General features: G+C 42.0%; 1 protein-coding gene across 3 annotated transcripts in view; it reads right to left on the reverse strand.

Moving 5' to 3' along the window:
* FAT3 (FAT atypical cadherin 3) overlaps window positions 1-16591 on the reverse strand; it is a 658207-nt gene that overhangs the window by 22204 nt on the left and 619412 nt on the right. For all 3 annotated transcript variants that reach the window (XM_019663735.1, XM_019663734.1, XM_019663733.1), the window contains 3 exons: window positions 14856-14990; window positions 12931-13088; window positions 6574-7042 (listed from right to left, as the gene is read on the reverse strand). In XM_019663735.1, the coding sequence (XP_019519280.1) occupies window positions 6574-7042; window positions 12931-13088; window positions 14856-14990 (762 nt within the window). The remainder of the gene's footprint in view (window positions 1-6573; window positions 7043-12930; window positions 13089-14855; window positions 14991-16591) is intronic.

Consider the following 16591-nt stretch of genomic DNA (forward strand, 5'->3'; position numbering starts at 1 on the left):
TGTCATTATTGTAATTGCTATGGATTCTAAAATCAGCTTCATTTCTGCATTGCTCATAAACCAAACAACTGAAAGCGATGGGAGGTTTTGACTCCAGCTTTTAGGCTGAATGTTGGGAAATACTGAAACTTCTAGTCTGTGTGAATCTCAGTTAATATGAGAAATAGAGGATGTATTATCACGTGAGATACTAGACCTAAGTGGGGTAGGCTCAGCTACAGATCATGGCTTCTGTTACCACTTCACCATTTCCACTTGTAGTCACTCTGCCTTTTCTCCTTCACCAAGCAGGGTGCATACGATACCTCTAGACATTGTAAAATAAAAACCTTTGAAGATGAGACCTGTAACTTTCCCTAGGAAAGCTTGCTAACATTTCATATATTGTATATTAGGTCAAGCTTCTAATATTTTCTTTGAGGATCTAGAAACATTGAATGTGTTAACATTAGGCACACAGTAAATTCTCATCTTCTAGCATGTTCTTTTGTGTCTGCATATAACCTGACTCCTTTAGGATTTTGAGTTTCTCAGTTAGTAATGCTGTTACCATGAGGGTTGTCCCAAGTATATATTAACAAATAACTTAACTCGGTATTTAGAAGAAAGTCGCCCAAAAAAATATTTTTTCCCTCATGAGCTGCAAAGCTCAGTCAACTTATCTTCACTATACATTCACCGGGAGCCTGTTTTTTCCCTTTTCTGCCCTCTGTGCTCAGTGCGCCAGCGGCCTGAGCACAGCTGGAGGACACTGTTCAACTCTCCTAAGCCAGCTGTGAGGGGAGGGAGGCCACATCGTAGGATTCATTGGTCACAGAAACAGCAGTGGGACCCCAGAATTTAACATAGAGCTTGGCACAAGTCAGGCACTTAAAGTCTAATGGACTGGGGCTGGCCGAGTGGCGCGATGGTTAAGAACTGGCTTGGGATGCCAGAGAGCCCCAGTTCGGATCCCACATATGAGGGCTAGTTACACAGCCCTCCACAGCTAAGATGCTGAACAACAGCTCAACCTGGAGCTGGGCTGCCGTGAGTCGCAGGCTTCAGCCCCTGTGGCAGTGGGTTGCCATGGGCTACTGTGAGCGGCCAGCAGCCGCAGTGAGCAGCCGTCCAGAAGCCGGCGACTGATCTGCCTCGCCCAGGAAGAGCGCAATGATGGTGCCAACTTGGGCCANCTTGGGCCAGTGAAGCAACGTCCTCCACAACTAGACTGAAGAACAAAAAACGACAGCAACTTGTCTGTTCCCCTTCCCTCAATTCCCCAGCACTGTTCCCATCCCCCCAATTCCCCAATAAAAATCTTAAAAAAAAAAAAAGTCTAATGGACTGAAATGATCTGGATCCTTACAAGTTTAAGGACACAAAATACTCAGCAAAACATCACCCAAAGTAGCACAGATAGCTTTGTTGCTGAAAATACTTCCATGCCCAACTCTCTGTAACAGCAAAGAGCCTGTTGTTTCATGCTTAGAGGGAGCAGGTAGGCACTATTACTTCTATCTCTGAAGAGGAGGTCAGGGTGACCCCAAACTCCTCACCATCCTGGAGTTCAATATTTATATGAAAATAGTTATAAAAATGCAGGATGAGTACCTGACATTCAGTTCCTGATTGTCCTATGTTGGCTTAGCTCTTCTGAAATTCACTGACTCACATTCTTGCAAATACAGAATTTACTGAGATTTCCAAATATTAGTGGTTTTCAACCTCAGATGTGCATAGTACTTTGGAGGCTTGTTAAAAACAGCAATGCCTGAATTCCATCTTCGCAGATTCTGGGATTCTGATTTGTAGGTTTGGGTCTTTTTTTTTTCCCCCCAAACTTTTCACTGAGGAATTTTTCTCGGTAGAAAGTCCAGGAATTTGCCAATAGGATTCAGTGACCTAGCAGAAGGTTCCTCGGACCTGAACAGCAAATGATGGAGGCAAGTAAGTAATTCCCTTTTCCCCTTAACAATCGAGACTCTTCTATAATAAAGTCTCATTTTAATAAGGTCCTCAGGTGATGTGGACACACCTCAGAGTCTGAGATCCTCCATGTACAATATGTGAAAATAAAAAAGGAACTAGTTTTCTTAGGTTTCAGGGCAGTTAAAAGACACAGAGAGAAACCGGTATATCACCTAGGGATCTTGTTAAAATATCGATTTTAATTCAGTGGGTTTGGGGTGGGATCTGAGATACTGCATTTGTAACATTCCCAATGATACTGATGGTGCTGGTGCCTGAAACATACTTTGAGTAACAAGGGTTTAGAGCACAGGCTGGGGACGGCGGGGGTTCCACAAGCCTGGATCAAATCCTGGCTTCCCCACTTTACTAGCTGTGTGATGCTGGGCTAGTTATTTAACTTCTTTGGCTTGTTTCTTTATCTGTAAAATGGGGGTGAGTGGGTGGGTGGGGGGGAATGGTATTGATACCAGAGTATTGTTGTGAGAATTAAGTATCACAGTAAATAAGCACTTGCAAGGTAAGTACTTAGCAAAGTACCAAGCACATAGTAGGAGTCTAACAAAAGGCAACTTTTCATTCTAATATTTAGATGTCCAGTCTCATGCAAAGCTGTCTCAATAACTATTTTTGGCCTGTTGACTGCCTGGCTTGCTAATTGCCGTGCCAAATTATAGCTTAGCCTCCACTGGGTTTTCCGGTAACGGGCTTAAACTGAGCAGAAGGCTCATGGAGGACTGAGGACTCCTTATTCAGATTGTGGGTGCTTACTGGGCTGCTCCCTACCCACTGGGTCTGGAAATTCAGGGGTCAGGATGGGACCAGGCCATTTCTTCTCCACAGCGGTTGCTATTTCCAGCTCATGTTTATGAAATACATGTAATTTTCAGGCTTTACTGAGAGAGCCTCCCCTCTGTGGTGGATTTACAGAGTCATATTTACACTTATTACAAGTCAGCGTTCTGAGCTCTGACTCCCCTGGGGTCTCCATGGCTTGCTCCTGGGACAGCCAGAGTCATAACACTGGGCAAATCTGCTGACCATGTCATTCCAAGCTCACAGACGTGGCTTGCTTGCCCTTCACGCCAAGGGTTTGATTAGGTTTGGAGGTGGTTAAAGCAGAATGCTGTTTCTCTGAAAGAACATGCTTCTTGCTGTGGGTTGCCTTTTTTAAAAACTCTGAATGTTCTGGAATACATGTGCTAGGATAGCCACAGTTTGAGAGTGGGTCTGTCACCAGGGCAGCCAATGACCAATACTCCAGTATTCTTCAGTGGTCAAGAGAATGATTATGCTAAAATATGCATCCTGGAATTTTAGAGTAACACAGAGCACAGGGTACCAACAACAGCTAGATGTTCAAATAATTAACTTTTTTTTTTTTTTTAGTCCACATTTTCATGTGCTTGGAGTCACATTCTAAGCACCTCATTCTACCTTCTCTAGCCCAGAGATCCTCTTTGAATGCTGCATGCATTCTAGCTTTTGATCTGGGGAAGCAAGGCTCTCTCCCTGTGATTAGACACCCCTGGCAGCCAGAGGGAGTTCTTTAAGGCATGACTATTCTTTCATTAATGACTCAGTCTTATTGTTCACTACCAATCATAACTAAGATTATTTCTCCCTTATTTTAAATAACCTTATAATTAGCTACTTAGTTTCATAGATATGAGTTAAAGGCCAAATTGTTGGTTCTTTCTTTTCTCCCCCCTTACCTACCCCACCCCCATCTTTTGCCACCAATTTAGGGAATTTTGCAGATAAAATACAGGGACCTAGCAAAAAATTCCTCTAATATGAACAGATAATGGGGGCAAGAAAACAGATTCTCTCTCCTCTTTTCTTAGAAGCCAAGGCCTCATCCCTATAGCCAGGAAGCAGGCAGGTACCTCCTTGCCCATCAGGAGAGAAATGCTGTGCCTTTGATTCCCCAGGGAAGCAACAGGGCCCTCTTCTTGGATTTCCTGCTGAGTGTTGAGGAGTTTGCTAGCCCTGGGCTCCATACTGCTGTGCATGAGAGCCCAAGATTGCTCCATCTGGACCATGCCCTGGGGGCTGCTGACATAAGGACCACCGTGCCCCCTCAATTAAACAGAGGTAGGAGGCTTGAGAGAAGGGATGTGGTAGATGGGAGGTGAGGGAAGGTAATTTCTTTGTTTTAGGAAAATGTAAGCCACCAGGTACACAGGAGAGATGTGAACAGATAAGAGGCTTTGCCATCTTGGAAGGAAGAGCACCTGTTGTTTCTCTGTTCCACTTGTTGTGGAATCTCAATCCCAATCATAGCGGGGAATGGGGAGCAGGTGGACAAAGAGGACTATGAGACAGCACATAAGGCCAGGTTGACCTTGACCACTGTAGGGCCCCTGGGGAGAGGAAAGCAAGTTATACAACAGGTGGGTCCTCAGTGATGGAATGTGGTTCAACCAAATGAGATTAAAAAATAGAGGAAATCTGCTGTTTCTGATTTGGGTCATAGTCATTTCATTAACATACCTGCACTGAATACTTAGCTCCAAGATTTCATGGCAATTAAAAAAAACAAAAACTTAAAAGGCACACTTAAGAGCATATTCCACAGTCCTTTTCCTTAATACAGTGCTTATCGTTATTATTTTCAAGATAACCCATTGTGGAGGCCCATAGCTTTGCCAGCAAAAACAATGTCCTGCCATCGTTAAACGTATGTTACAATTTGTGGCTGTGCACCCAGCATTTGACATGGAGTGGTGTTCTATTTCAACCCAATTTAATTATATGCTCCTTTTATATATTGTAGATGGCTCACACTAGCAGAATTGTTTTCCTTGTGAAAAACTGGCCATGACTTGTCATAATGGGCTGGTTTATAGAACCACTGAAGTATAGTTACTGCCCATCATTCGGGAATTATGGCACCATAACAACCCTTTATTTACATATACTGCTGAGACAGTAAAAACAGCAAATAGATTTCTTAAATCGAGAAGGCAGGAATTTTCCCCCAGGGCACTTGGCCCTCATTGTGGCAGTAACATATGCAAGTCTAAATAACTTGGGTGTCTGTATTTCAGCAGTGCATCATTTCATGGACAGTTTATAACATTCTAATAATAAAATGGACTTTAAATTTGGAGTTGGGCTTCACGAACATTAGATGGTAATGCACACAGCAGAATCTCTAAGTGATTTGTGAGGAAGGTTTAAATTTGCTAATCACACTACCGCTGAGAGACGCCACAATGGGGCTGAAGTGGAATCAGTGGCTGGGCTGTGAGGAGGTGGCAAAGGCTTCAACTAGGAGCGTGCCTGACCTAGTTTTCATCAGCACAGATACAGCACCTGGGTAAAGGCTGGGTTTAGCTTCAGACTCCGAGGACTTACTTAATCTTGGCTTTCCCCTCAAACAATAGATACTCTCTGTAAGTCTCCCCACTTCTTTCTCTCATCTTCATGATGTATCTTTGGGGAAAAATTTTATTGGGGTAAAGCATCATAGCCTCATTGACTGTTTACCTGTCCTGAGAGTTCATGTAAATTGCCCTGTCCTTATTCTTTTTTTTTGTTTATTAGTTTCAGGTGTACAAAACAATGTTAACAGACATTTATACGCCTCACAAATTGATAGCCCCCCTCCCCAAATCTACTACCCCTCTGACATTGTATATAGCTGTTACAGTTCCACTGACACTATTCCTTATGCTGTACTCCACATCCTGTGATTATACACACACACACACACACACACACACACACACACACACACACACACATATATATATTAAATTATAGTTGACAGTCATTATTATTCAGCTTCAGGTGTGCACTGCAGTGGTCAGGCCTCTACACCATCCATGAAGTGGTCTCCCTAATAAGAAAAGTGGCCATCGGACACCCTACAAAATCTTTACAACATTATTGATTATATTCCCCAAACTGTCTTTCGTATCCCCATAACAATCTTGTGGCTACCAGGTTGTGCTTTCTAATCCCCTCACCTTCTTCCTCATTCCCACCCCCCTCCCATCTAGCAACCCTCAGTTTTCTTTCTATATCTCTGAGACCAGTCTTTATTCTTGACTTTCCACTTCTTTACAGAATTGTCACTAGACTTATTTTTAATACACACAGTTTAAAAGCATGCTCCAAAGCATCTTCACTATATTTCTATTCCTGGGGTGGTAGGTTTACCCCACCCCCACCTTTAGCTTCTAGTATAGTCATATGCCTACATAAGAAAGGACTGTGTGTGGTGGTCATAACTCAGACTGCTACCAATCATTCTGCAAGTCACTCAAGAGTGCAAACACTTAAAAGGGGGTCCTATTTTTCGAAGCTGCTGAGGTCTGGAAGGGTGTGGGGTGGACAGGGAAAGGGGCAGCTGTGATAGCATCACTGAACTGCACCTATGGGATGCTGCAAATAGACTGGCTAAACTGGACACTCCTTTAATTGCCAAGCTCTGGACTGCCGTAAAGGGGGTTAAGAAGCTCTGCTAGCATCTTCAGTGAATGCGCCTCTCTGGAAGAGCACTTGGGTTGGTAATGCATGTGAGAGGGAGGCCCCCATGCATGTCTATGCCCATCCCCCACTCCTCCACCCCACCCCTGCTCTGGCAGGGTGCCCAGCGCGCATTGCACTCACCCCCGGAAGGCAGGCTGGTGCAGCTGCCCCCATGCTGGCAGGGGCTGCGCTCACATGCGTCAGGGTAGAGCACGCAACCCAGCTTCAGCTCCGTCAGTCCCACCACCTCGGCGAAGCTGCTGCGCTTGTTCTGCAGGGGCAGCTCGTTGTTATTCAGCACCACGGAGTCCAGGCAACCCTGGAAGCCGCTCAGCACCTGTGTGACCCGCGTGTCGGTCAGGCTGCGGATGTTATCCGCCTGCACCAGGGCCCCGAAGTAGATGGTACTCTCAGTGCTCAGCCTCTGGAAGTAGAGAGGTGCCTTGCGCCGCTCCACGTAGCTGTCATCCAGGGACAGGCTCGTGAAGTTGCGGTTGAGCTCCAGGAAGACGGAGTGCCAGCTCCCGTCGTTGACCGCACGGCCGGAGATGCCCAAGATTCCTGGGCCACTGCCACAGTCCAGCTGGAACCACAGCTTGCCATCCACGATCTGTGTGGGGAATGACACCCAAGCGCTGTTTAATATATACCTAGCAACACATTCCTATACACCCCGTTCCCAACTAGGGAAGGGGAAGGGAAAGGAAGACAGATCTTCCAGGCCACTAAGAGCTAAGGAGGCATAAATGTCACATGAATTCACAGAAATACACTGAACCATGAACCAGTCTTTCTAAAACGTATTTGACTCATAATAGGCCTGTTAGGGGTTGTCGTAGCATCACTCATTCTCACAAATGTAGTATTTCTCTGTGCTTCAGTATGTTCCAGGGACAACCCATTCTTAGGGATTCTCGTTTCTGCCTCTGTGGCTCCGTGGACTCCCTAGCACCCTCTCTTCCCGCATAATGTTCATAGGTTCATGCCATTTATATGGAAGGCAGGGGGCTTTGTGAACCAGGCAGAGCCCTGGGAACTTAGGAATGAGGAATCTAATTGGGGCTTTGTCCTGTATCACCCAGGTCACCTGGAGAGAGTCACCCTGGGTTTGCGACCCCTTATCTGGAGAGCAGAGATAACTGCTATGGGTTAATTATAAGGAGACTGTGTCCACTACAGAATGGTTAGCCACATCATGCACAATCAATACATACATACTCTGCTCTGTAACGCAAATGTATGAATGTAAAAGACTACAAATATTTATTTTCTTTTCAGAGAGCTTTTATGTATAACCTGTACTGTTGCCTTTGTCATTTTTTGGTTCGACAAAATGGACAGAACAGATATTGTAAATCGTACCAGAATACTCGTTCAGTGACAACTCCTGGATAATACCCATATATATTTTTTTTCCTGCAGCCCCCCCCCCCCATATTTTTATTTTAATGTAATAAAATGGTCAAATGTGACTTTGGGGACTACTTTCTTCTGTACAGTCCATCTGCTGATATGCTCCATGGCTACAAAGTGGTATCTCTAGTCTATCAAGGAAAATCTGATGGTGAGGGTACGATTCATTTGAGGTTTTATAAAAGGATGTATTCAATTAATATATTATTTGGTCCATTCTCTTCCCCAACCCTACCTCCTACCTCTTGGGATAATAACCACGTTACAAATTCACCCAGGAACACTGATATGGCTCGGATGTACTCATATATATTGAAGCTCTGTAGCTAAGAAACATAAAGTTATCCCATACTAACACTGAGTATGGTTACATTTCTCACCTTTTTTTTTTCCTGTTGAAAAAAATAATAGCAGCAACAGTATTGAATAAATAGGAAGCCAGAGGCCTACATGATCCTCCACTTTTTTAAAAATAAAATTCATTTGTATCTTCAAAATTTGAGGACTTCAGAGTTATAAGCCTTGTTTAGATGACAAACTATAATAGAATACTGATGCCCATAGCTACCTTGCAAAGTTAATGTTTTGCTATTTTACAAGTATATTATTGCCATGGAGAGAAAGGAACGCTTTCATATCCTCTCATACTGGAAAATTATACTCTGATCATATGTAATTTTTCTCTGTCTTCAGAATAGGGCTTACCCAGTTTTAAAGGATCTTTCTTTTAGGAGGACAAAGCTTTCTCAAATCAGAGGGAGAGCTATTTTAGTAGAAATTGGGGTAGGTATGACACTGTAAGGAAAATCTATAGCAATGATCTGAAATGATGTGTTGGGGTGGGAGGGATAGACACTCTATTCAATGTAATGCATAATTTGGCCAGTACAGCCCTAATATTCCAAAATATTTAGGTGCTCATGGTTGTTTCAAATCAATGATATGCTGTAACTCAGATCTTCAGTGGGCTGCGGCTTGGGAGACAACATATCAGAGTGGTAAGAAGTTGGTTGTCGTTCAGGAAAGCAGGATTTTGAGTAAAAAAAGTTCAACGTCTGCTAACAGTCTCAATGTCTCAGATCCTTGGTGTGTGGCTCTAGGAAATGACCACAATCATAAAACATGTAAGGAGGTTATTACATATTCTTTCAAGAGGGGACTTTATAAACACCTATTTTCAAGGCTGCCATTAATAGCTACCTGGCACACACAGTAAGTGCTCAAAAATATGTTTTGAATGAATAAATGATCATCTCAGCCCTTCAAATCTCTTCTTTTGATAAACACTTGTAGTACTCCCGATCTGTTTGCCTCTGTCAAAAGCCCTATTGAGTAGCTATCACTTTAGGCAAGGCATCAAATGTCTTTGAACCTCAGTTTCCTCACAAGCAAAATGAGAGTGAGAATAAAAAAATATATGTATGTGGGGTGGCCAGGTAGCTCAGTTGGTTAGAGTGCAGTGCTCATAATACCAAGGTTGCCGTTTAGATCCCCACATGGGCCACTGAGTTGCGCCCTCCACAACTAGATTGAAATAACTACTTGACTTGGAACTGATGGGTCCTGGAAAAATACACTGTTCCCCAATAAAATTAAATATATATATATATATATGAAAACAATTTGCTAACTTTTAGGTATTTTATTATTATTATAACACGTTAAGCACTTCTCAGTGGTACTCTTATACAGACCCTCAGAATTCTGAAATCATGTGGGGAGCCCCTTGTTACTCTTCTTATCTATGTTAGAAAGATCTGACATTCCAAGTGGGCTGTTTTTGTTTTTTTTAAACAATGAAATTTAACTTTGATGAAAAACTCGAGTTGATAATCATTTAGTAAATGACGAGCAAATACTTCATTTTCTTATCCCACAATTCTTAAGAAAAACAATCATTAGTAAATAAATATCTGTGAACAGATTAAGGGTAAGGCAGAGTAGATAATAAACCACTCCTGCTGTTCACACTCCCTGCATGTGACTCACTCTGACAGGGTGAAAACACACTGGAGATAAACTGAAAAGATATGGGCACTGACTCTCATTCTAGTCATTTAAATAAGCCCAATGATAAATACTAATTTTTTGCCTCATCATGAGCAATAAACTATACACTTTCCCAAGTGGGCTGTTTTAAAAACCAAATGAACTTTCCATGACCATCTTCCTTTGAGCCCTGCGGTCTTAAGCTAGCCATATTTAAGAATCATCAGAATGAAGCAATGTATTATATATAACTTCCCCAAAAGATACAATTTGTGATATTTCCAGATTAACAACAAAGGATGTAAGCTTTTGCTCTAATATTGGACTTGAAAGACTGGAATAGGGAAAAAGTTAGTTGTGCCTGGCAAATCTCTCCTGGTGATCTGACACGTTTCTATTATAGGTTCTAGGAGAGCCACAGAACCTATCCTTCCATTTTCATTCTTGCTTTGGCTGCCAGCAAACTCAAGGGTTATGGTTTGTGTTCAACTGAAGTAGCAACCCTTGGTCTATACTTTTCAATGATATTTTGCCCTTCCCCACTTCATGGGTTGGCTCTGAATCTTTTGTTTTTATCTTAATGGTGCTTTGATTTTACTGCATTTGGGTGTTTATAGTAACACTGGAATCTCTTTTGGAAGTAAAAAGGGTATCAATGGTAAACAGGAGAACGAGCACCTTTATTGCTACTGAGAGATATCAGTGCTTCCTGTCCATGAGCATTTTCATTTCTTGAGGTCTCCATGCAATTTTTAACAGTCTTCAAGAGGTACCCTTCAACCTACTGATTGTCTAAAGTACTTTTTAGAGAATGTGCTCTAACTGGGAAAATATAAACAACCAATAGTGCAATTTAAACAAAGCATTTCAGCATAGTCGTTGAACCAAAGTACAAGGCACATACCATACCTAAAACCAATGAAATTAAATCTTGCATGAGGCTGGAAATGTTAAGCAAACAGATTAAAATCCCCTAAGTGGCTATTCCTGGCGACTATAGGAAAATATCTGCAATAGTTCAGTACAGCTGTGTTCTGCTTTGGGTAAGCCCAACGTATGAAAAGCAAACTTACAGAACAGACAGATTGGGATGACTATTCACATCACAAAAGGATTAATGGGAGGTTCCCTTCAAATAGCAACCATCCCTAGTTTATAAGAATTCCATTTACTGAGATTCAATTTACACAACTTTTAGACACATGCTTGTTTCATGAAATACAATCTACCTTAGGAGCTAGAGCTGCCTAAAAGGTTTAATTATTCTTTTTTTCCATCCCCAGGGATCTGCACATTTTAGACATTTGCCAGTGAAGTGTCAAATGAAAAGCTTCATTTCAGGGTCAAGCCATCCAGGTCCAATATTTTTTTTCTCTCTCTCAAAGTTAATTCTATATAAGAGATTTGCTAATAGAAAGTATCTGCCTCATAAGGATGCAACCACCAGCCCTGTTAGAGGTTGAAGGAGAAAAGAGGAAGGTCAGCGACACCCAAGCAGAGCCCCAAGGAGCTGGTATCTCTGAAAGGGATGAACATTTTACAAGCAATTATACCAAACTTGACCTCACAGGACTGTTTAGGAAGTGATCTACTGACTGAGGTAGAGTGCTTTGGAGCCAGAAGGAATAAAGACAGGACTTAGGCCTTTGAGATTTTCTTCTACCATGAATATTTTATTTTAATTCATTGTTCTCTAAAATTGCACATCCAGAGTGTCTCTTGTTTTCTTTTAAAAATACTGCTTTCCTTTCCAGAACTGAAACTATTCTGAATCAAATGAGTAAAGATAGTGGGGAGATTCCCCACAAAAGCAGCCAACGTTTAAACCCCAATTCCCTGATCACTCACTCTTGGCCACCAACTCATACTTGGCAATACCAGAAGTGGGTAAGTAAAAGTCTACGTATGTGATAGGGGGCACCACTGGCATTCAATGTTCTATATACTTTTCTCCCTCCAGGATTAAAATCTGGGCCACCTGATCAACTTGGATGTGACCTATGAAACAACTGAAGGACAGGAGCTAGAAAGGTGAACCATCATCCTAGTTAAGTCTAGTGATAGAATCCTAGGAAGGAAACATTGCTAGCCATTTCCACTTGGATGAATATTTCCTGCTGGACAGACTCAATTTGTCTCTGAATGCACTTACAGTGGACTGATATACAATAGCAACCTGGTAAGACTAACATTAGGTTAAACATCGCTCCTTCCTCCTCCCAACACTGGAGGGTTTAATCTGGCCTACAGATGCCCAGAATATGATTTCTTGGTAAAATGAGTTGTAGTCGTAAGAACTGAGAGTGGGGGAGAACATGGAGTTTAGGAGCATGGACTGAGAGAGGTTGGAGTGAAGGTGCCTTACCACTTATTAGCTATACAACCTTAGGGAAATAATCTCTCTGAACCTCTGTTGTCTACTTCATCAAATGGGATAATCATACATAACAAATTTATTATATTAACTTTATAGTAAAACTCAAATGTTATATGTAAAGCTGTTAGTAAAACAACCGTTGTTGTTTTCATGAAGGCACCAGAAGTTCTGAGCTGAATATAAATGCCAGACTTACTCTGTAGGAAATCTGGCTGCTTTAGGAAGGTTTCTGAGGCTGGGAATGATTAAAAAATTTGGGCTACTTAGGTCATGATGGGACATATGGAATCTTCTATGCCCCAGATCTCCAACTTCCTCCCTGAGCAAGAATAGAAGTTGCTTTCAGAGGTCAGCAGGGATAGACCCATGCGGTAGAAGAATATACAGCCAATCTTTCTAAAGGACCACCCCTACCGTGGAATTGATTAGGAGCTACATTCTAATGAACTGTTGAGTGATTACAGCTCAAAGGAGGCCGGCCCTTGAACCCACTCTAGAGAGATGCCCCAATCTACCAAGAGCCAATTTTGAAGTTGAATGTACAAAAGGAAATGGGGTATTGGCACACTTCCCAGTTCTGCTGCTGCTCCCCTTTGCCCTAAAGTCAGCTTTTGGTGTTCTGAATTTGAAAGACAAAACGATTTCAGCAGTCCCAAACCCAAGAGCCAAAATATTAACATGAGAACTGACTGCAGGAAAAGATAACCCACTTTAATTACCTTCAGAATTATGCAGGGATTTGCTCTGGTGTACATTATAATCCCATTGCTTTGCAGTGTTCGCAGACGCAGAGCGAGCTTAAAGTCCTCTTCTTTGCTATTTTCAGAAAGCCGGTATTTGATGTAACTGTTTCCAGCAAAACTGAGAGAAGTGTGCCCTGAAAAGACCATTACGAGAAGACACATATGCTTTTAACTTCCAGAAATGAGCAGGGACACATGAAATCACCCAACAACTACCAAGTAAGTTGATTAAAGACCATGGGGCATTAATGAAGGCATTGAGGAGAACCATTTTTGATTAAAAACTGGTTCTCCATTTCAGACCATGCTCTAATTTCAAAGCGAAAAAAATATTAACTAGTCAGATGCCAAAAAATCTTAGTTGTCTAATGCCAAGGGCAACTTGGCAAATTCTATAACCAGAGTTTTCTTAGTGTCACGAAATTCCCAATTCTCATTTTCTAAAATGAGCACTATTAAAGGATACCTCTTTATGTCCACTGCTATCACTGAGGCACTCGAGAACTTTCATTTCCGTGGAACGAAGAAAAGACAACCTATCATGTGCAGTCAGTTATACCTTCTGACTCCCCTTCCCAGAATTTTTGTCCTACTCACCTTGCCCAATTTGCAGTTCATCCTCTTTTTTATACTACCTCCAACTTTATATTTTAATAAGCAAAGTAATAACTGAAAAGCATCTTGCTGGGATGAAAGGTGGAAAGTGTGGAAATCTACCAAATGGACGATAATCATGGACCATTAAAAGTTTTCCATATAGAAAGGATAAGGGAGATAGATGGGCAGAAAGTGACATCTGAAATTAGGTGGCTTGGCTTTATTGTCATCCTACATACCCACCTGCTGTATGCATGGCCTGTGTGTTGGTATAGGGACAGAATATCTTTTAAGTCTAAGCCTTAGATGATTTCAAAGGCAAGTATGCTGGTGAGCCCTTTGCTTCACGGGCAGCTCTGCTCTTGAAATCAACTATGAAAGAGCTTTGGCTTCCATTTTTAAGAACAGTGCTTCTCTTTGCAAAGGCTGAATTTCTAGAACCTAATGTTTAGCAAAGTGCCTTTTTATTACTAGTCATAATTATTTTTTATTCCCATTATAATTACTATTATAATCACTCAATACTTCTTGGATTCTAAATTTGGTATCAGTTATCAGTGTGCCTGTATTTTAAATATATCCTCTACCCAAAAGAGGGTTCTATTGGTACCAAAAATGAACAGTACTACTTTTAGAAGAAAAAAGTGATAGAGTACATGTGAATCAAATGAAGTACTGAAATTGAGTGAAGATGAGAAACAGGATTACATATTTTTTTATGTAAAAAAATAACATATTTTTTTTCTTTCTGTAAGACAACAGAGGTGAGCACCTCTCCTTTGGGCAACATACAGTTAGTGAGACATTTCTAGTGGAGAGTCTGCTTACTTGGTGCTTCAGCCTGGGCTTACCCTATGAAGGGTCACATGGACTGGCTCAGCTCTACCTTCTGTTGATTTCTGTATTATGCTTATGGGTTTATGCAGCCCTCTGAACTTCAAAGGTCATGCCACAGATACCCCAACTCCTCTGCCTAACCAATAGCCTTCTTCTATGTCCCATAATTTCACACCCTTACATCCATGAGACATGACTGAAAACACATGTTGTGGTCTCCCCATTATATAAGGAGTCCACAGGCACTGCATGTATCCTTAGCACAGACTGCAGCTGCAGTAAGTCCCAAGCACATTTGAGGGTGGATGTTATTAACTGTGGTCCATCCTGAAGGATAATGTTGCATTATCCTTTAAAAATATCCTTCCAGAAAATCTTCTGGAAGGACTAGGGCAATGTAATTTACTCAGGGGTAAATACTTCAGGTATATGAATTTAGACCCTTGTCATTCCACCCCACTCTGCACCTGAGCACTCTCCGAGCTTCCCCGGTGGACACTGGCAGAGGAATGGTCTCCTGCTGGCTTCGTAACTGACACACTGCATGTCCCCTGGACACGGCTTCTCCACGCAAGGATCGTTGGACCCCGGGCACAGTCCTCCTGTGACAAAGGGGGGGGGACACATGCATGATCAGTACAAAGGGGCAGGGTGCACACAAATGGTTCAAGAACTGAACTCTACAAGCTCTGAGCTGAGAGACAAAGAGGCCACCCAGAAGCTGGAGCGCCTGAATGGGCATCACTGGGTGTGAGTGCCTATCAAAGGTCCCTGCATTTGCCAAAAGCTCACTGTTAGACTGAAGGGCAAAGTGTGAATGGAGCGTCTCCTTTTAGGCTAAAATATGCTAAGGTTGTGACTGGACCAACTTCAGCTGAAAAAAACCACACTACATGGGCTCTGGTGGGATTTCTTGGAGTGGGGTTCCTGCATACTGGTGGGTATTTGAATGCATCACTTCAGTTTAGATTTCTTCTATACCCCTCTCTTGCCCTGAAAAATTGGGGGTAGACATCAGAAGATGTTAGCTGTTGTTCTCAGAGGGAGGGAAAAAGACTTTTCTAAAGAAAAGTTTGACTAATTCTAAATTGTGAAAGCACACCTCACATTGTCTCCTAGTCCCTTCTGCGAGAGGTTATTGTATTGATTAGCTGTAAATGTGCCCTCCCGGCTATCAAAAATAGTAGAATTATCCTTGGCAAAGGAAGGGTTCCTTTCTACTTGTTCGATGTTCACAGCACAGTAAGATGAAAGGTTAATCCCTCACAAAGGAAATCCTGGAAAGCAGATTAACTGATTAAGGCAGAATTCAGGATCCAAGTGAGATATTTCAGAACTACGGCTATGGTGAATATGGGTCCACTGAAAGAAGTGTTCTTTTCAAAGGTCTCGGGTACTTCACATGTAATTAGACCACTTTCAGCTTGGTGAGAGTTGAAGCGGTAAAAGGACGATCGAAAAGGAGACACACATTAAAAATAACCCACAACTAGGTAGCAGTGACCTACAGGAGCACCTCTTCTCTGTGAACCCGGAACATGCTGAAACATCCTTTCCTCAGCAAGATCTGGCCCATTATCACAGTCCTTTCCATTAAAACTCTTTCCTTGTCATTAAGCATATTGTCCTATTATACAGTCATTTCTTTGTCCAGGAGAAAGCAGAAACTTAATGCGAACGACATACAAACATTTTAAGAATGGTAATCCTTGGGAAGCACAAGGTAAGTAGCACTGGCAAACAGAATTCATAAATCCTATTTTCCACTGATTTAGAGCTCAGCCAAAAAAGATACTCTTGGCAATGATCCAGCTTATAAAGTCTTCGAAGATGACGGGAGTTTTAATTGAAAACCTAGAATGATTTCTACAAGTGGTTGTAAAAGACATAAGGGCCCTGAAATACATCTTCCTATTTTTGTCCCAAGAAACCTTTATTCCTGCCACTTATTTATCAATATTTATGATACTTCAAAAAGCTGTTTAACCACCTCATGATGTGTTTCAAGAGGTTTTTGCTAACCAGTTTTTAAACAACTTTCGGTGCATTCATTCAACAACTAATTTATCAGGGCCAATGAGGTGATAGGCCTGGACATATAAAGATGAAAGGAAATGATCCTGCCTCTTCCTCCCCACAGGAAACATGCAAGCACATGATTACAGTACAATAAGGTCACTGCTTTAATGGAGATACGTGAGTG

Source organism: Hipposideros armiger, unplaced genomic scaffold (assembly GCF_001890085.2).
Source record: "Hipposideros armiger isolate ML-2016 unplaced genomic scaffold, ASM189008v1 scaffold_402, whole genome shotgun sequence".
In the NCBI taxonomy this organism is placed as follows: Eukaryota; Metazoa; Chordata; class Mammalia; order Chiroptera; family Hipposideridae; genus Hipposideros; species Hipposideros armiger.